The sequence below is a fragment of the Diadema antillarum genome, unplaced genomic scaffold (assembly GCF_040938485.1).
Source record: "Diadema antillarum isolate AM-2024a unplaced genomic scaffold, OU_Dant_1.0 seq00000483_RagTag, whole genome shotgun sequence".
NCBI classification, from domain to species: domain Eukaryota; kingdom Metazoa; phylum Echinodermata; class Echinoidea; order Diadematoida; family Diadematidae; genus Diadema; species Diadema antillarum.
Window position 1 is genome coordinate 1377631 of NW_027271446.1, and position 21962 is coordinate 1399592.

Below are 21962 nucleotides of genomic sequence, written 5' to 3' on the forward strand. Positions count from 1 at the left end.
ACCTACTGGAGTGTGTTTATGATATATGGAAATTATGATATCTTCTCTTATCTCTCCCACTCAGTTGTCTTTTTCTGGATTCTATAGTGTCTCATTGTGGTAGTACTAGACAACAGTCAATTATTTTACACATTCATTGCTTTAAGAAGTCACCTTTCCCTACTATGTACGAGGGTCAACATCTCTTCAATTTTCAAGGCTTTTTTTTTTAATAGGCTTTCCATTCTTTGTATTACAGTTACACTATCTTGTAAAAAGTCAACTTTTCATGAAAATTTGTAATTATGAAAGTGATGGTTTTATCTTCATACACATTAATTCTCTGATCTGAAAAGGAAGGTTTATCTCAAGTGGGCTGCACACTAAATGCATAATGTACGGGAAAGTAAAGAAATAATGGATAGAACTATCATTATGAAATATATTAGTCAGTCCACACTATATCCCCTTCTGAGACTATGAAGCCCTAACCATCCCAACAGTTCCCTTTGTTTATCAATTTTTTGAGTAGTACAAAACAGTTACAAGCAAACTGTAAGTCAGGACTGTAATGAAGCAGCATGTATTGTATACCGGAAAGCTACAGCGCAATTTCTGGGATGCCTCGTTTTGCTGTGGGCGGGAAATAACCGAGAAATGAGAGAGAGAGAAAAGAGATGCTGTATAAACAAATAAAGAGTGTGTCTCTCATCAGCTGAAAAGGATAAAGTGTTTGACATTGTAGCCTGTGATTCCTCCTTCTTGTAGCAATACCTAGAATGGTGCATTCATGCCATTCCTGTATTCACACCTGGTACTTTCTATGTCTGTAACTCCCTCATGTCTATATTGCTACATTGATGGTAAGAGAGAGAGACATTTCTATTGAATAGTAGCATACTCTATTCAGATATGTTACAAGTTAATTGTAGATGATAATCTGTGGATATTAGATTATAAAGTTTTGTGATAGATTATCTCATGACTATGAAGCTACCAATAGGTGTACATGCCAACATTCTGTCATCTTTTTTTTTTTTTTTTAATGCGCAAGTATTCTCAGTTTGGTTTGTTATTGTTTAAATAGGTTTCCCAATATTGATCAACCCAGAACTTGAGACATGTCAGTATTTGTGTTGTTTTGTTTTCTTTTGTCCACAGACTCTGGATGGCTTCTTGTTTGTCGTCAACAGTCAGGGAGAAATTGAGTATGTGACTGAAAATGTCAACAGCTATCTCAGCTACCAGCAGGTAAGTGGTTTTTTTTATTGGTATTGACTGCCTTTGATGCATGTACAACCCTCTAGAAGCTCAGAGCAAAGCAGCGATGATGCTGAATTCAACAATAGTCCATTATTATGTCCTGCTTACTGCAGGGCTGCAGTAAGAGATAGATGATGCAAAAAGGAAAAAACAACAACAACAACAAATTGAGCAAACAGAAAATAGTTGTCAAATATAGTTGTCGAGGCTAAATGTTTATGTAAGCAGGGGCAGCACATTTGCCTATATTTCATAAATCTTTGATATAAGAGCATGCTATAATTATCATTAATATTTGATGGTTTCTTCAAACTGGATTGGTTTCATGATACAATGTACCACTCCGTGTCTTATCATGTTGATCACATAGACACTGCTCTTATGAAGGTGAATCCTCCATCAGTTGTCAAAATCAATTAGATTCATCAAAATGTATATGAAGGGCCTTGTTCTTATGGCAGCTATAATGGCTGTATGATAAGCCGAGGCATCTCAGGCAAACATATATGCAACAGTTACCATCTAGTTATACTGATTCCATGCATGCTGGCAGCCTATGCAGTGATATGCCTGGCTCAGGAATGCTACACGATAGTGGATTCATTAGACAAACTTCAGTGGGCATGTTGTGACGTTATTCTCTCATAAGCTGTGCTTCATGTTGTGATGTTATACACCTTAAATAGTATGCTGTGTGTAATGACGCTGTGCTTACGAAGCCACAGTGACGCTTACGACTCTTGTTGCTAGGGAAACACCACAGATACAAATTCATATTCTGCCCTCAGACTCTGGCATGAACATATTACAGTACCTGTGGATTCCTTCATGGAGTGGGGGATAGGTGATGTGGGTTTTGGGGGTGGGGTGGGGAAGGGTTGAGAAGACTTGAAGAACAAATGCGATAAACCTATACAATAGGTATATATAACAGTTGCCACATGTTTTGAATGGAACCAGGCTTGCAATACAGTCGCATTCTCATTTGCCCAGGGAAATTAAACATGGCTATTATCTACATGTAGTAAGATGATGTAGTAAGATGGTGTTCTGGTAATCCCAAGTACCATACAACTGTACGTCAGTGACAAGTGGAGGAAATGTGCACCTTTTTTCTAAAAAATAACATTTTGTGAAATTCTCTAAATATTTTCTTTATATTAGTTTATGCATGAGACATCATACACTGTAGTAGTCTTCTCATCCAGCAGTGACTGTGCAGAAACTTCAAAAATTTCATAACTTTTGTACGGATTGTCTGATTTTCCCCAAACTTTCATTGATGTGTTCTACTAATATTGCTGTATTTGCTCAATCCACATGTATTATTAAGCTGGACTTGTCCTATAAAGACCTTCTAGTGTTGGGAGAATAAGAATAGAATAGCTTGTCAGTGAATATGCTTCCGAATCATGCACTCATTGGTAGTGTTTGACTCTACTAAAGATTCTCGTGAGTAGTGACAGTTGTACATTGTACATAGATATCAGTGATGAAGCTGTACACATTTCATTATGGGGATTCTCAAATATATCCAAGTAGGGCCAGCCTTCCCACTGCATGGTATGCCCACATTACTGGGTCTTTTACCCGTTGAAGGCAAGTCTAGAGTACACTGGGCAGGTGTCCATGAGAAATGAGTGTTGTAGCAAAATCAGCTCATTCTTAACCCGTTGAGGACAAGCTGATTTTGCTACAACACGCATTTCCCGTAGACACCTACCCAAGTATACTCAGGACTCGTCCTCAATGGGTTAATGGGTTAACCCAGTAGCCTAATCAAACTTCAGGAAGTACATGTTTTGCAGTTTACCAGGAGAACAAACATTGTTGATATCAGCTGATTTGAAGTAGGAAAAGATGAACAGATTGTCAGTGTGTGTATGCATGGTGTGTGTGTGTGTGTGTGTGTGTGTGTGTGTGTGTACATGTTTAGTGTTTGTCATCACCTACAACTATGTGGTTTGTAGCATCAAGTGACAACATATGGTGTTGACACAAATCAACCAACACTTGAAATGTGTGGTTAAAGAATGAGTGTAGACATTGACATGCCTTGATCTGGTGCAGGGGTGGGGGTGGGGTGGGGTGGGGGTGGAGTGGGGTGGGGTGGGGTGGGGTAGACTGGGAACAGGAACCGGAGGCTGTGAGAGGCAAAGAGGAGATAGAGGGAGGATAGAGGACAGAGAGAGAAGGAACATGTCGGAAGAGAGATAATTAGGCAGGATCCAGGGCTGGGCAGAGAGATATAAGTTACTTTGGCACTTGGGAATGAAGACAAGAATTCATGGCACATTTCAGACATTTTGACGTGGAAATTAAATATTGTCTGACTTCTCAATTTTCTTTGCATATATTGATTTGGGCTTTGATTGATAGGAGAAACATTTTTTTTTCTATAATAGATGAACAAATTATGTGCATTGTTGTGTTTAGACCTTTAGATGAAAGCAAATGTTACGGGGAAATTTGTTTGTACTTGCAGTAGGAAAGAATCTTTTCTTAGCCTCTTCGACATCCAAATATGAGGTACATTGGATTTCAATAATAGGAGACTTGTACCCAATATGTTTGTGTGTCAATAAATGTATTTAATGCCAGGTGTCGTGACTAGATCACTAGGTAAACATTTGTCCCTACAGTTACTAATTGATCATGTGACATCAATGTCTCCCTCAGTGGTAAACATGGCACAGCTCATCAAAGAATTCTACAGCGCTAGAGGAAACAAATGGGCAATTATTTGTCTGCTCTTTGAAAATTCAAATTTGTTTTAAACTTCAAAAGTTGTAAAAAATAAAAGAAAGGAAGCTCAGTCTGCACTGCATGAAAAAAGTTTCTGATTTGGTTTCATGGAGGTATATCATGGATTTAGAACTAGACCACACTGTATGGTAGATGCTTTAATGTGAGATTTAATACTCTTCCTTACCTGTATAAGGTCTGATGAAAGTAGACTAGTGAGTGGTCAGTAACCTAGTCAGGAAAGAGATCTCCGGTGACAAAAAAAAGAGAGGTAAATTAGAAAGAAGTTGAGAGAGGGAGAGACAGTTGGTGACAGTAGTGACAGTATCAGGCATTTCTGGCTGCACTGATAGGAAAAGGTATACTAACCTCTAACAGTCTCTCTCACCCCTTTCATCAAATGGCATACATACAGTAAAGGAAGCAGAAAACCAGGCTTGTGAACATTACAAACCATGTGGCTAGCGTAAAAGGATTTCTACTGTTGCAGTTATTTTTCTTTTTCCCTTTGACAAAGTGGGAAGCAGTCATGAAGATGTGGGCATTTTTTATTTGTAAGGTCTTTGTGTTTAGACAGGAAACAAGATTTTAGAATCTTCATTTTCATGGCAATGATTTCCCCTAGCCATGGTTGAGTTCACATTGCTGCATTGAAGACCAAACTTGGAGTCCTATGCTCTTGTTTCATAGAAATTGGTCATGTTTTCTTATGGATATTGTACTTCAATCTTGCTTTTGCATGTTACAGCATGGTGTACTTTGTTTCTTGGCTGAATCTCCTCTCAGCAGTGACATACAATTTAAAACTGAACTCAAACTTGAAGCAGACTAGTCAGAAGAAGCAGTTTAATGAACCCCTCAGCTAAGTTCTTTTATACTATCATTATCTCATATTGCTATTAAAAGTAAGAAACATCAGGCATTTTATGACTATGATGGGGGGGGGGGGGAACACTTTTAAAAATGAGACTAGAATTCATTGAGGTAGAGAGTTTCGTTTTGCTTCAGTTGTAGAGATATTTATTGGTTGGGTTCATGTAAGGCTTAAGCAGCTGTTGTGAAAGAATTGAAATCTTGAGTAGAGATAACATGTGAGGAAGAAGTCTTGATAGAGATATGTGATATAGTGAAATCCTGGGGGCTCTGGAGACAGGAAATAGCTCTGTGAGACTGGAGTCCATACTCCTCACTCAAAGCTGCCTAAATCTTGACTTTCCTGGATCTACCTCGGTCCAAGGAGTTTGCTCTGCCTAAAAATATCCTCTTTGCTTGCTTAATGTTATTCTGTGAATCTTATTTGATTTGTGAGGCTAATTTGTGATGAAATGACGTGGCAGTGTATAAGTTTGTTGGCAGCCAAGAAGTGGCCCCCGTCCCGATTTCCTTTCAATGTATACTGGAGAGAGACCTAGGAAATGCCCTCTGTCAAGAAGAGCTTAGGGGGAAAATATATCAAAGGGGTCTGAGGAACTTCATCAAAACTTGCATCATTATATCTTTGCGTTAGGTTCCAGTACTGTGATAAATGTGTCACTGAACTGGTTAGCACAGATTACGTCAAATGGAGATGGAATATGGATGAAGAAAAGTTGTTTGAATTCATTTCTAGACAGCTGTAAGAGCTGGCAAGGAGTTTGTAAATGTCACATAAGATGGTATCAGTAAGAAAAGGGCCTAGCTTACTCAGATGCCAAGGTTTCTATTCCTGGATTAGGCAAAGTCTTCCCTCCCATTCTCAGAGTACTAATATTGCCCTTTGGCTGGATACTAGAGATTCTAAAGGGATTATTGGTGCAGGGACAGGATCATTTCAAGATATTTTTCATTTTATTCAGAAGAGCTTCTTTTCTTGGATGGAAATCCTTCTACCTGTTTTGAATGACAAAGAGCTTTGGCAATCCTCTTTTTATGAGCAAATATGATGTTTGATAACATATACTGTATACACCGAATATTTTGCAAGGTTTTTATTTTTTTTTTTAATTTCGCGAGTTAGGTGCTGTTCGTGAATATAAAGACCCTTGGAAATACTGACTCTGATCCCGACGTGAATGTGACGCGCACGCATACATTCCTCCTGTGCTTCATGATTGCAAATTTAACCACTCGCGAAATCATTGGGTAGTCCCAATTTGTGGAAAAATAAATTCGCTAAATGTATGGTGTATACAGTAGGTGAAAGCAGCACCTTGGTCTAGAGAGGTGCCTTAGTTTATGAGGTAGTCAAGCAGCCAGGCGTGGCCTAATAGCTAGGAAGTTTGGGAGAACTAGTCTTATGTAGTCTTCACAGGCAAATATTCTAACTCATATCATTAGATTGAGCCAGGTTTCAGTATTTTACTATTGTAGACATGGGGGAAAAAACAGCAGAGTATAGGCTTTGCAAAGTTCAAGTTATCAATTTTACATCAAATTATGGCTGTGTCTCTTTTATTATTTGTGAGAACATTGTGTGGCTAGGACATGGCAGGTGGCTGCCTATTTACAAGGCACAGTGTGATGTTGACCTGGATAGAGTGTTGGTTGGTAATAGTCAGTATCAAGAAACTTTGCAGTAGAGCTAACAGAGCCAGGCAGGTGACTTTTTTCCTTTGTGATTTGTTTTCTTTGTTTCCTTTCTTCTCTCTTGTGTTTCTTCAAAGATGAGTTGTTCTGTTTTGTTTTGTATTGAGGCTATGTGCATTCACCCTTCATTTCCCAGTGTGGTATTATTGACAAACTTATGTCTAATCAGGCAGTTTCTACTGGATGTTGAAATGCTCCTCAATATTGTAGGATATGTTTTGAACTGGACTGTATATTGTGTTGCTGCAGCCAGCCTTCAAAATCTATATTATTTTCTGTACACAGTAACTGTGAGTGAATTTTCACAGTCACATCGTTATTTTTACTCCATTTCAAACTGGGATTCTTGAGTGCTTTGTAAACCAAATGGGTATAAATTCTACCCCCTTGATCTTGTTGTTGCCTTTTTATATTATCGATATAAAAGAAAGTTCCGGACAGCCATACTATCTTCTGCAGCCCAAAAATGTTTCTTTCAAAATGATTTTTTTTTTCCAAAATGCATTTTGCATGATATATGCATTGTTTCACAAATGTGTCGATATTTCTCCAAAATGCATTTTGCATGATATATGCATTGTTTCACAAATGTGTCGATATTTCTCCATAATGCATTTTGATAGTGAAAATGCATAAAGTTTCATAGTTACCAGCCATTACTAATATCTGTACCAAATTGATTTTATGTATTGTTTCGTGTTTCTTAGTCATATTGAGGTTTCTTTGTCTTGACCTTTTAATTCTGAGCCTGCGAAGGTCATCTCATGATTTCAAAGAGAAGCTTGCACTGGTAGATACTTGAGATAGGGGGAGGGTCTATTATTGTATAATATGTGACCGTGCACCTCAAAACGAACATAAAGTCGCACACACTAATTTTGCGTGAGGACTGAAAATAAGTGAAATGGGTCAACCTAGCCGAACTTGACTTTTTCATATTTTCTGAAAGAGCAGGTCTTCTTTTACATTATGCTAAAAATTGGTATCATAAAACGGGCAGGAAAGTGTTTTTTTTTAGCAGTTTATCTCAAACATTTTTGGTAGAATAGTATGATTAGGTGTGTCTTTAGAATCCCTTTTTCATTTCTGAAAAACCTTGTCCACACTCTTTACTTGCAACTCTCATAACTTTTGAAAGAATGATGCTACTGCTTTGAAAGTTGGCAGTAATTATGAACAGAATGTGTAAATGAGGCATGTTTAATTTCAGTTTAATCTGATAATCCCTTCATTGTTGTTACTCTGGTAGTTTACTTCCTGTTTTTTGTCCCATTCATCGCACAGCCAGCACGGTTTGGTAAAGATTAGGCGCTTGAATAGACACTGTACTTCAGAGCCTCTTTTCTCAGTTCACACTTTTCCTGAGTTTGTGCTTTCTTTCCAATATTTAGATAGGTTATGAGAGTCCGTTTGATTTGAGTTATACATCATTTTAAAGCTTAAAATCTGCTCTTTCAGAATATGGTCTAAACTAGAAATTCATGTCCGGCGACTTTTTGTTTGTTAGGTGCAGGGTCACATATAAAGAAGAGTTTTTCCCCTCTTTGCAACTCAGATTTTACATTTAATTGCAGAGACTCCATGTACCACCCAACTCCATCTACTCAGCCTCAATCAAAGCTATACATATCATATAAAGAATAGAGATAACAAGCTTAGAAAAGCCCTTTTAGTATAGCTACAGGTTTGTAGCATAAAGCAGTGCGCACCATTCCCAACTCAAGTGGGTTCTCCTTCTAACATTGTTTGCTTTCGGCAGTCTGTGATCAAAGTACATAGTTTTTGACATGTATCTTCATGATACCTGATCATTGTTTGACTTGTATTAGCCACCATGCTACCTCTTGATAACCCCATGTGTGCATAGCATGATAGCAGACACTTCTTTCATGTGCTTTATGGACTCTCGACACTGCCTTATGTAAAACTCATGTAGAAGCCATGTTGAATCGATTCATTAGTAATGACTGTATTGGATCTGTGTTGCAGCGTGTTCTTGCTGTTAAGTTAGCTCCTTGGACTAAATGGCGATGTCTGGTTTTTCAGAAGAGTAGAGTCTGGAGAGATTTCTCTTCTCTCTTTCTCTACTCCAGGATCTACATCTGTGTACATGATATATGAGAGCTGATGGGTTCAGTTTCTGTCCTGGCTGTCTATAACTTGAAACAAACAACTGTGGGAAAACTGGCATATATCAGCCTCACTTAAATCTAATAAGAACAGATAAAAAAAGTGTATAGAAGAGTGAGATGATGATGATGATATGATACCATCATAGTCATTATCATACTAATTGAGTATAATGCCCTCTAAGTATGTGATATCCCCTTTCTATTATCAAAGTGAGATAGAAAGGGGAAGAGAAAGAATAAAGTGCCCAGCTGTTATTTTTGATTCAGTTTCCCTTCCATTTGTGTAATTGTTCTCTGCACCAAATGTCACAGAGCATCGTGTCAAATACATATCATAAACACACAGAAACACACACACAAAACTCAAACACATGCAGAGAAGTATACACACACACAATACACATTAAGATTTTTATTGCAAAAGGAGCTAACTCCTCTCTTGTTAAGTTGAGATATTTGTTATTAAAGCTGCTAAAATACAAAGAAAATAATAAGAAAATACAATATTTTTTTAACCATAACTTCTAGAATATTCCTTGTTATGTCACATCTGAGGTATTACTAGAAAGATTTAATTTTGCTCTATCTGATGATGGATTTACTTTGAAATGTTTGAAAATGTTGCTTAGCTCATTTTGCAATAAATTTCTTCACATATATGCCAAGCTTACTACTAAGTAATGCATTTATGTGATTCTTCTCTATGAAAGCTTTGTCTGTGGCAGAGGAAAGTAATGTTTAACAGCAGTGGATGTGGTAAACTTGATTGAAGCTGCTTCTAATGAAACTTGTCTCAGTCCAGTGATAAGTGTAATGTTTTGTGTTTTCCTCCAGTGATGAGTGTATGTTTTGTGTTTTTCTCCAGTGATGAGTGTATGTTTTGTGTTTTCCTCCAGTGATGAGTGTATGCTTGGTGTTTTCCTTCAGTGATGAGTGTATGTTTGGTGTTTTTCTCCAGTGATGAGTGTATGGTTGGTGTTTTCCTCCAGTGATGAGTGTATGGTTGGTGTTTTCCTCCAGTGATGAGTGTATGCTTGGTGTTTTCCTCCAGTGATGAGTGTATGTTTGGTGTTTTCCTCCAGTGATGAGTGTATGTTTGGTGTTTTCCTCCAGTGATGAGTGTATGGTTGGTGTTTTCCTCCAGTGATGAGTGTATGGTTGGTGTTTTCCTCCAGTGATGAGTGTATGTTTGGTGTTTTCCTCCAGTGATGAGTGTATGCTTGGTGTTTTCCTCCAGTGATGAGTGTATGGTTGGTGTTTTCCTCCAGTGATGAGTGTATGGTTGGTGTTTTCCTCCAGTGATGAGTGTATGTTTGGTGTTTTCCTCCAGTGATGAGTGTATGGTTGGTGTTTTCCTCCAGTGATGAGTGTATGGTTGGTGTTTTCCTCCAGTGATGAGTGTATGCTTGGTGTTTTTCTCCAGTGATGAGTGTATGTTTTGTGTTTTCCTCCAGTGATGAGTGTATGCTTGGTGTTTTTCTCCAGTGATGAGTGTATGTTTTGTGTTTTCCTCCAGTGATGAGTGTATGGTTGGTGTTTTCCTTCAGTGATGAGTGTATGTTTGGTGTTTTCCTCCAGTGATGAGTGTATGTTTGGTGTTTTCCTCCAGTGATGAGTGTATGGTTGGTGTTTTCCTCCAGTGATAAGTGTATGTTTGTGTTTTTCTCCTGCAGGAGGAGCTGATAGGGTCTTCCATCTACAGCTTTGTCCATGTTGGAGACCACCATCCTTTTATCAAGTGCCTCTTACCATCCACTACACGTAAGTTCTTCAGCCAGGAAATCATTTCTAGAAAATACAGTCTATAACTAACATGTTTTAGTTTTACTTTCATTCTGCCAGGAGGGAAGGTTTACAGCACAAGAGTTTCAGTAGATATAGAAATTGACTATAAGGCAAACCTTTACAATAGACAAATCAACATTTTTGTTTTCTTACATCAATGCCAACTTACAATTGTACAAACCTGCATTCCCAAAGCTTTGTCTTCTGCCATTTTGGGCATGGTCTGTAGAGATCATTTTGATATTCAAATTGATGATTCATGTTCATTGCGTGGATTTTAAGAAATTATATTGAAATGCAGGCTCTTGGATGAATTGTTCTTATTTCCCAAACCAAGTGGGTTGTGACTTGGACTCATTGCTGATAATCATTTACCATAATGGCATGGTAGGATTAGTGGCCTATTCAGACTTGAATTGTATACAGTCTAGTGTTCATACTCACAGTGTCTACATCAACCATCAGGCAGGGATGTAACTGGAAGACTTGCATGGGTGGTGTGTATGGAAGGTTGGCTGAGAAAGGGTCATTACATCAGTAGCAGTGGTCAGACAGGGAAAAGGTCAGCCTTACTTTGGTGGCTAGTGCCATACCAGGCTTGACCAAGCAATGCAGGCCATGTATTGGGTCAGTGGTACAGTGATACAACAATTTGCAATACGGCAAACAACTAACATGGGTGGAATGTTGATGGAAGAATCATCATGATACAGTGTTCACCAGTCATTCACTTTTATTTGAAAATGAGTTTAAGTTTTATGTGATGCACAACGTCGGTCTGTAGGATCCCTCATTTGACTTTACTTTGTGTCTACATATATACATGTCAATCCCCTTTTTTATTGCATTGTGCGAATCATTTTTATTAAAAATGTGTTCTTCAATAGTTCTTATCATGTCATGGTGTTGTATGATCTTGTTGCAGCTACATCAAGTATCTGGCCCCAGGATGCTGGCAACACCCTTCAGTGTGGCCGCAACAGATCCTTCAAGTGTCGCATGCGAGTCAAGCCAGAAAATGAGGACACGCCAAGTAAAGAGTGTTATAACACCATGATGTGCTCTGCTATCCTGAAACCAGCCATTAACAAAGAGAGCAACACCTCCAACAATGATGCAGGTTAGTTGCTATGGTAACTGCCTCCTACGGTACATGATTTTGGTGACCTTATGATGTGTTTTATAAACTGAGAGTGGAATGAAATAGTAGCATGGTTTGCTAGAATGTGTCCTTCATCTATGGGTGTGGACTGTGATTGCTTTGTAGTTTCCATGCTGATATCAAAGTCAGCCATTATTCAGAATATTCTTACATTGGACTACAGATTTGGATTAGAAAGTCCAATCATAAATTGTTGGCATACTTTGGTTTTAATTCATTTTAGCAGTTGGTTGAATTGTAATGTATAATGTTTCCTCTGACAATCTCTGACATGTAGAAGTGCAAATGGAGTAATCTGTAGCATATTGGGTGATGTTATGTAAAATGATGTCATCTCTATCCTATAGATTATTAGAATGAAAGGTCACTGTAGTTCCTGCTTCAATCTTTAGCACTGCATTGTGCATTCCCTCACAGATGTTGTGTTTTTTGTTTTGTGTGTTTGTTTTTTATTTTTGAAGCTCACCTTTCACAGAATAAAACTGGGTGTTTTGAAAACAAGTGCTATAGTGCATGTAATTGCAGGTATTATGAGTACCAATATATAATTTTGTTTAATCCTTCATGCTTTACAGAGAGCACAGTTCACCTTTTCTGCATCGCTCGGCGGGCATCGCCAGAGGAGCATAGCGCCATCACAGAAAACGTGGAAGAGTTTACCACTAAACTGAGCCAAGACTACGTCATCAAGTCAGCGGACATGTCACGAGTCAAGGCCCCTTGCTACACGTCTGATGACCTGGTTGGCCAGACCATCTTTAAATTTTGCCATGGTGGCTTTCGTAGCGAGCTCAAGAAACACATTGATGAAGGTAAGAATAGAGTTGTTTACTTCAAACAGTTTCCCTGTGAACAGAGGTTTGCAGCAACTTTGATTATTATGCCAAAATGCTGTGTCCTTCCAGTGAAACATTTCCTAACACAGAGGAACATTATTTCCTTTGCATTCTGCTTGTCTTTTCAGTAGATGCTCACTGCAATGAAAATAAAGCAATGATAATGATATTTTTGATAATAAAAGTAATGATGATTATAATGAAATAAGTCATATTTAACACATATGTTCTGTATTACACATTTAAATTACGAACTTCCTCTCATGCAGTTTTCATGTTTACATTGTGTTATGTGACAAGTCAAATCTGTACGAAGCATAGATCGTAAAATTTGTCATGCAGTCATAATAGCACAGTCCACAACTTAAATTGGCCTTTGTTTTGTAGTTATTTTGTAGATACAATGATGTACATCCAAGGAGGTTTGAGAAATGGAGTCACAACATTCTTATTCACTTTTATCCCATGCTCGAAGCCGCCACTCAAAAATGTTTGAAGTATGTGTCAAACTGAATCTGCCGCTCAGATGCGAAGATAATGGACTCGTGTCTCATTGCATAATCACTAGCCACTTTCCAAGGAAGATATGTCTTTGTGATGGTAATTACTTTTTCGCTATCCCTACTTACAAACGATGGGTGGTAGACAATGGTAAAGGCATGGGGGTGTGCGAATAGAAATTGCTCAAATATTGCTGAAATAGATATAAGAATTTCTCGACTGTACGTGTCTGTACGCTAATCTGACATATTAATTTATAAAGAACTATACTTGAAGATAATCCCATATTAGTTTTATTTGGCGGAAATAAGGAGAAAAGTGATAAAACCGGCTTTCCATGAGGGTAAAATTTCAAACACTTTCACAAAATACAGCTCAGATTCATACTTTTACACATATTTTCGAACGGAATTGACTTTTGTTTTTTGTGCTTTATCATTAGGTGAAATTTCATTGCATTTGATATATAAACGAGCAGCATATACCCGATATTATGTAAGCGTTAAAAATGAATCTTCAGATTGCTCAGAAAAATGGCGGCTTTAAGCATCGAACATCAAAGGCACAAATGCACCTGTGGAATTCTTTTGTCCATCCGTAGAAAACTGACAGCTGATTCGATAATTATAGTCAGTTGTAACTCCATCTCTCGAACCTCCTTGATATATCATTGACCATGACATAGAGAGTTTAAAGAAGATACATGTATGTGTGATGCTCTCCTTTTTTCATTGCCAGCTATGAAGAAGGGAAAAAGCTCAACTCCTGTATACAAGTTCCAGGTGTACAAGGATAACTTGGTGCTGGTTCAGACGTCTTGCTGCACTTCACAGAGCCACCACCCAGGGGGACAGCTAGACTTTGTCGTCTGTGTCCATACTATCATGAGGTGAGGCTACATCATAGGATTTGCTCAGGTTGGCAGCACCTGTCATAGCACAATCAGTTACAGAGATGTATAATTGTTCCATTCGAGCAGGTGTTATCCCCCCTTGTTGGAAACGGGCAAAAGTAACCCCAATTCACAAAGGAGGAGACAAGACGAACATTGACAATTATCGTCCAATTTCAGTACTACCTGTTATTGTCAAGATACTTGAAAAAAGTGTACACAACCAACTCCATGATTACTTTGTTGACAATGGTCTACTTACCCCCCATCAGTCGGGTTTCAGAAAGGGCCATTCCACTCATACTGTTTTGACTTTTGTTACTGACCTCTTATTGAGGAATATGGATAGAGGAAGTTTTACTGGTCTTGTCTTCCTTGATATAAGGAAGGCATTTGACACAGTAGATCATGCGATATTACTTAGGAAGTTACAAATGTACGGTATTGAGGGAACAGCTCTTAAGTGGTTTACTTCCTACTTAAATGAGCGAACTCAGTATACTGTTGTTCAAAAAAAGAAATCTCCCATTCATGAAACAAAGGTTGGAGTACCGCAGGGGTCCATATTAGGACCTCTATTGTTTACTATTTTCATGAATGACCTGCCAAGAGTAGTTGATGAATGTGATATAATGATGTATGCAGATGATACTGTTATGATGTTCAGTGATCCTAATCCTGAAAGAATAGAAATGGTTTTGAACCGAAAACTCAAGAAAGTGAAGTCATGGTTAGATGAGAATCACCTCACACTCAATGTAGATAAAACACAAGTACTTGTTGTTGGCACCAAACAGAAGTTTGTTCAGTCCAATCTGAATATGGTCCTTAAGGTGAATGATGTAATTATCAAACAGGTCCAAAGTGTGAAGTATTTAGGGGTCTGGATGGACCAGCATCTTAGCTGGCAAGAGCAAATCAAATATACTTCAAAAAAGATAGCAGCCAGATTAGCATTACTCAGACGAGTTAGAAAATATCTAACTCTTGACAGCGCTAAATTGCTTGGTAATGCATTGGTCTTACCTTACTTTGACTATTGTTGTAATGCCTGGACGAATTGCAATCAGCGCAACAGGTCGATACTGATCAAACAACATAAACAAATGGCAAGGATAATACTAAAAGCAAATCCTTTAACACCTTCCTCTCAAATGTTCAAAACTTTGCACTGGATTCCCATGGAGGAACGTTGGCGGTTCCATCAGGCTAAGCTCTTATATGATGTAATTAATGGTTCTGCTCCATCCTATTTGATTGATCGCTTCACGCTATGCAGTAGTACACATCGGTACAGGACAAGAAGGGCTGGCACCCATGGTCTTGTTTTGCCTAGAGTCACCTCTGAAAGTGGGAAAAGGGCTTTTTCTTTCTCTGGAGCTATGCTTTGGAATGCACTTCCTGCAATCATACGCAGTTCTCCTTCAAAAGCTAACTTTTGCTGTAATTATTTGAAACATTTCGCCTCATAACCTGGGTTATTTGTTATTTGATATATGTTGATCTTGTTAGATCCATTTTCTGTAATCTCTGTTGTATATTTCTGTAGTGTTATTTGTCTGTTTCGTTTGACTTTTATGAATGAGTTTGTGACACAGGGCCTCTAGGGAGAACAGTGCGTTGACTACTGATAGGGCCACCCTGTATAAATATGACTAAATAAATAAATAAATAAATAAATAAATAAAGGATTCAGGTCTTACCAGTTTGAGAATGTCTTGTAGTATGAAAAATATTTGTCCTACAGGTAATGATACTGACGATGACAGAGAGCATTATACCCCCATCACACTAATTCAGAATCAGCACGAATCAAGCAGAACTAGGCAGAATTAAGGAATCTCAACATTCGCGCCACATTCGGGAGAAAAATTCACATTCTAACAGCCTGGTAGGGAATGCTGTTCGAATACTTGTAATGCACTTCGAACCCTTCTCGAATCATTCTTGCACATTCCGAATGACTTTGCTCTTGATTTCTGCTTGAATGTACTTGGAACGCTGTAGGAATATTCAGAATGCTGTTAGAATGCGGTCAGAATTTTTAGAAAGCACTTCGAATTCCGCACGAGCGCAATTCAATTGCTGCCCGAAGTCTGTTGGTCAGAAAGCGCCTCGAATGCAGTACAAACTCATTTTGAATGCGGTCAGAACATTCCCGGAATGGCTACCAAATATACTGAATGTTCATGAATTCAAACAGAATGCAGCCCGAAAAATTAGAATACACTTAGAATGTACTTAGAATGCAACACGAATGTCCTGTGTGTGTCAAGAATGCCGCCGGAATGGTCTCCGATAGCGTATAAAATGGTGATTTTCACCTTGGACTGTTGGACCAATCACCATGTTGCTTTGCTACAGATCACTGTCCTCCAGCAAGACCTCCTTGAAAGAGAGTATCTGGGCCAATTACCCCCTGGGCAATTACCCCAGACCCTTCCCGTGACCCTAACCCTATACCTAATCTTGAACCTGATCCTAACTGTAACCCAAACTCTAACTCCAAACCTAACCCTTGCTCTAATCTTTACTCTAACATTTTCACTAACCAGTATTTAACTGGTGGTGATTGTGTGAGCATTTGAGCATTTGAGATATTTTGGCAGAATTTGAAGTGCAACACCGTTCCGATTCTCCCTCAAATCTGTAAGGTCAGATTGTTTCAAACGCTGTTAGAATGCCATAGGAATATTTCGAATGCTGTAGGAATATTTAGAATGCAATCAGAGTCCAATTAGAATATCCTTCGAATGTAGATCGATATTTCTCCACTTTGAATGCTCCTCGAATGTTTTAAGCATGGGTAAAACATTGGGGCTGGCCACAAGAATGGGCCCAAATATTTGGAACTTACTCAGAATGTCGTCAGAATTTTTAGAATGCACTTCGAATATGCAGGAATGCAGGAAGAATTTTTATTCCAACGGCATTCCAGCTCATACCGCCTCTAGTGTGACGGGGGTGAAGATTGGACAGGATAAATCATGGCATTTGTCATTGTGCAAATTTCTAAAGCTGTTACAGATTTTCCATATTTCAGTATGAGCCTCTTCTGTGGAATAACATTTGAAATTAATATAACTGTTGTGATGAAGAAAATTGAGGAAGTTGTATGATAATAGCAAAGTCAACCTGTTGAGGACGAGTCTCAAGTATACTTGGCAAGTGTCTATGGAAATGTGTGTTGTAGCAAAATCAGTCCGTCCTCAATGGGTTAAGGCACACATGGCTCACATTAATTCAATGTAATGATGATGCAGTACAGAGACTGGTCCTTTTTCTACAAGTTTATGATGTCAATATTTAACAGATAATGATAGTCAATCAAAGCAGGTATTCAGAGTCACATGGTTCAACAAACCTCTGTAGAGTATTCCCCACTCTGTGGCTATATTAAACAGTTTGCAGTTTGGACTGAGATTTTTGTGTGAACGATCTTTGTGTATGTGTTCTGATTTATGGGAGTGTCACTGGTTATTCCTACACATTTCTTTGATATGAATGAAGCGGTTGTAAATATGTGATTCTCAGAGATTGTGTAAAGATTGTATTTTTCTAGTTATGAAACAAAATTTTGTTGTGTTGTCTTTGATAGGGATATGGAGCAGAACCGCACAATTCACTCTACCATGCCACAGGCCAACATGAATCCTCCTCACATGCCCAACATGTCTACCAGCACGACTCGCATCCTAGAAGCCTTCTCAAACCAAACTAGAAATGTCTCCCCACATCAACTCATGCAACTCAAGAGTTTCATGCAGAAACAACATCAACAGCAACAGCAGCAGCAGCAACAACAGCAGCAGCAACAACAGCAGCAGCAACAGCAGCAACAGCAACAACAGCAACAGCAACAACAGCCCCCAGCTGGAATGTGGAATGGTGGTGGTAATAGTGGTGGTGGTAGTGGTAGCAGTGGACCTAGCAACACTGTCAGTAATGCTGGTGGTGGTAATGGACCTAACCCAGGAAACTTGATGGGACAAGGGGAAATGAAGATGACTTCCCAAGGAGGTGGTATGCTTCCTGCCAACAATAGCTACAACTCCACCCAGATGGGAGGCCCACCTGTCATGGGAGACAATTCAATGTATAGCCGTGGGATGCCTGGCCCAAGCCCCAACATGATGTACAATCGGGACCAGGCCAGTCGTAACAAGATGCCTCCAGTTGCTACGGCAACATCAGCAGCCCTTCGTGGCCAGGACAATTCTGATGATGTCTTCTTGCCAGGAAATCAATCTGGGAATGTGTACAAGATGTTGGGGAGTCAAGGAATGCGAGGTTCAGGGACAGGAGGAGGAGGGGCGAGGGGTGAGGACTCCGGGAGTATGAACCCCAGCCCTGACACCAACGAGAAAGATGGAGACAGCAAGGAGCAGCACAGTGTGCTTCAAGATCTCCTCAAAGACAAAGAAGGTTTGTCCCTATCTTATCATCTATCTTTCTTGCTGGCACTAAGTGGAATAATTTGTCAAAGACTATGAGTTCTTTTCATGTGCTTATCAGTAGTTTAATGAAAGCTAGAAATGTAGTTACCCTAATTATATCAAACACAGTTATTTCCAAATTCTGTTTTTGTTATTATGTGCTTATTTTAGCTCCTCTTTTCTTTTCTTTTGTAAGGAAGGGGAGGGGAGATACTTGGAGGATCAGGAAAATGATGAGATTTGCTTTAGAATTGCTTGTGTTATGGTTGAGACTGAATCATCCTGTGCCCAGAAGAACAAAATGAATGCATAATTACTATCTGTTGTTGTATTTTCCATAATTATACTTTCCTATGATTGAAGGATTTGACTGTGGAAGCAAATTTCTGTCATTAGACCAAGCATGGGTCAGCCTGCCGTGATAACCATTTCTGTAAACTACTCACAAGTTTTATCTTTTGTTTTTCATATCCTCTGGTAGAGCAAAACGATATTGACAGCAGCAAGACCGTGTCACCAACTCCTTCTTCCCAGAAGGGCACCAGGAAAAGATTCTCAGAAAACGATGAGGTCCTGGATAACAACTCTTTGAGAAACATGATGGAGAAAGCTGTCAAAAATGCAAACACTGCAAAGATTGGGAAGGACGACGCTCCGCCTGCAGAGAATGCGAAGACAGAGATCATTGGAAAATTATTGAGTGGTGAAAAGGAGGTTATGTTTGGCACAGGACTCCTGCCTAAAGAGCAGCCAGAATTTGTGAGTAGTACTGTGGTTTCTACGACAACGCTTTGGAAGAAATCTGAGTCTGATAGTGAGAATGCTGCAGGACATTGCACAAGTAGCAGTGGGAATGGCAGCGGGAGTAGCAGTGCAGGCAGTGCAGGCCAGCAGAAGAAGAAGGCACGGCAGTATGTTCTCTTACAACAGCTGTTGATGGAGGATGATGCGTCATCTTCCAACGTGAAGGGAATCAAGGGCGATGGGGATAGCAAGAGTTCTCAAGACTCAACCACGAGTCCCACCGTAACAACCACCAAACCTCACATGCCAGCCACCTCTCAAGAAGGGGGCGTGTCCATGGAGGGAGTGATGGGAGACGGCCTGGAGGAGTCTGATGCCATCATGCAGCATTTGATGATGATGGCTTTTGACACTGTGGATGACCCAGACCCCAATAAGCAGAGTGCCATCAATGAACTCCTCAAGGAACTGGAGAATACTGGTAATGACATTGACAAGCCTCTCCTAGCCTTAGACCCTCAGTCAAAGGCAAACACACCTGGGAACACCAATGTGACACCATTTCAGTCCAAGGACACAAAATCCCATGCATCCATGTCAAGTTGTAAGGCTCCCCAGCCGGCCATGGCAGGGCAGAACTCAAGTATGGGTGGCCAGAATATGATGAACATGCATGGCCCAGGGAACAGACCCAGTCCTAGGCCCAGCCAGGCCCAGGGCCAGCAGTTACAGGTGCCCAAGTCTGGTGCAAACATGATAGCCCCACCCAACCAGACTGCACCCATGGATAGCGGCATGACACCTGCACAGACCATGGCAGCTCAACAAATGCTTAGAGGTCAACAGCAGCAACAGTCTCAGCAGCTACAGTTGCAGCAATCTGTAAGTGGAAAGACCAAGTCCGTAGGATCCTTCTAACATTTATACAGAAATTAGAAGTAATCTCAGGAGGATAGGAATTTAGCAAGCTGAAGGTTAGGAAATCAAAAATCTGACTGCAACATTTGTAGGGGTATGTAAGTTCAGTATTAAAGGGGATGGCTAGTAACTGATCAGTGGGAATTAGTGGGAATGCTGGGGGCTGATTGTTCCAATCCTTGTGGGATTCATTTAAGAGTACATTATATATCTATTGTTGTGTGAAAATTATTTGCTTCAGAATGGTCTCATATTCAAGTAATGTGCAGTTTAATGTTTCCAGGTTAGCATGCCTGTACAGCGATGGGGCATTAGACTGCACGTTACTTGAATATGAGACCGTTCTGAAGCAAATAATTTTCACACAACAATAGATATATAATGTATTCTTAAATGAATCCCACAAGAATTGGAACAATCATCCCCCAGCATTCCTACTGATTCCCACTGATCAGTTACTAGCCATCCCCTTGAATGAGTGTGCAACATACTATGGCACCTGTAGACATAACAGACATTTGCAAACCAAGAGACAAAACAAATGCCAGAAACAAAACAAACAATGTAGAAATGGAATGTTATCTTTGAAGGTAGATATCCTCACAATTTTGTTCAGAATTGGAGGACATGCATTTGATAACCACTGTGACGTATATGTCATGTTCGCATTTTCCGTCATTGCCTCGGAAGATAGTATCTAATTTGACCCTATTTGCCAATGAGCTTGGTATTCTCTGTATGGCCTCTGTCTTGTCAACCCAATGGTACTATCACTCAGTCTTACTGAAATATCATAGATAATGTGGAAAATGAAAATCCTCATTTTTGCATGTTTATGAGCTTACAGGTGTATGTGATACTGTGTTATGCTCTTCTCCAGTTTAAAGGCTAGAGACTTCTTCGTGTACATTTGAAATGCCACTCTCACCATACCTACATTGTTTAATGCAGACATGGCACCTTTATTGTTGTACCTCACTCTGCAGGCTGCCTCCACCCCGGATCCTTCCATGTCTGAAGAAGATGCCATGCTTTTGGAGCAGTTCGAACAGTTCCTGAAGAGCAGCAACATGTCAATGGAGAGTGCCTTTGGGTCAAACCCTGAAACGGGTGGCATGCCACAGCAGCAGCAGCAACAACAGTCACGGCAAGATCAGCAGCAACCTTTGAGCACAGGTGTGGCCACCAGCCAGGGCATGGATTCCAGAGTATCCCCCATCACTGACCTCCTCTCACAGCCTGGCATGCAGCAGAATAATTTCCAGACTGGCGTGCCTGGACCAAATCCTGTCATGGCTGGACCAGGTCCCAACATGGGTGGTTACCAGCCACACCAACACAGCAACATGCCTCAGCAACACCCGCAACAGCAGCAGCAACAGCAGATGCCACAGCAGGGCATGCCGGGCATGGTGATGGGAGGGCCACAAACCCAGGGCCCCCGCTACCCAACCCCAAATCTTTCCCACCTAAATCAAAACCAAATGGGGTATGGGATGCACCCCCAGCAGGGTCAACCACCACACCCCATGGCTGGTGGGATGGGAGGACCTGGGGGCAGTGGGATGGGTGGTCTTGGTCCTTTCCCACAACGACAAAGGCAGCTGAGACAAGCCCTGCTGATGAAATGTCAGCAACAAAGCAAGAAGCACCAAATGATGCAGCCTCAGCAACAGCAACAACAGCAGCAACCACACCAACAGGTGCGTGTCAATCAGAGCATCATTCGGTGACCACCCACTCCTTACCCCTCCTATTCAGTGCTTTGGGTGTATTACTGACTCTCTGGATAAAAAAAAATCTGTACCGAGATCTTACTACATTTTTATGCAAATATTTGAATCTGCAGCTTGTTACAAACAGTGTCGCTTTGGCAAGGGAAAAAAAAAAGCCATCTGTACGATTACAATTTGTGTCAGTTTTTAAGCTATTGTTTCCATCAGTTGCAATGAATACCGCTGATCTGTTCTCTATAGTGTGAAGAAGAGGACAGGGATTTGAAAA

The 21962-nt window shown here is 40.0% G+C and overlaps 1 protein-coding gene across 4 annotated transcripts in view; it reads left to right on the forward strand.

Moving 5' to 3' along the window:
- The window catches only part of LOC139733581 (uncharacterized), a 55090-nt gene that overhangs the window by 20050 nt on the left and 13078 nt on the right, over window positions 1–21962 (forward strand). For all 4 annotated transcript variants that reach the window (XM_071644391.1, XM_071644392.1, XM_071644394.1 and 1 more), the window contains exons 6-13: window positions 1141–1230; window positions 10358–10445; window positions 11395–11589; window positions 12207–12443; window positions 13707–13857; window positions 17459–18285; window positions 18778–19922; window positions 20945–21661. In XM_071644391.1, the coding sequence (XP_071500492.1) occupies window positions 1141–1230; window positions 10358–10445; window positions 11395–11589; window positions 12207–12443; window positions 13707–13857; window positions 17459–18285; window positions 18778–19922; window positions 20945–21661 (3450 nt within the window). The remainder of the gene's footprint in view (window positions 1–1140; window positions 1231–10357; window positions 10446–11394; window positions 11590–12206; window positions 12444–13706; window positions 13858–17458; window positions 18286–18777; window positions 19923–20944; window positions 21662–21962) is intronic.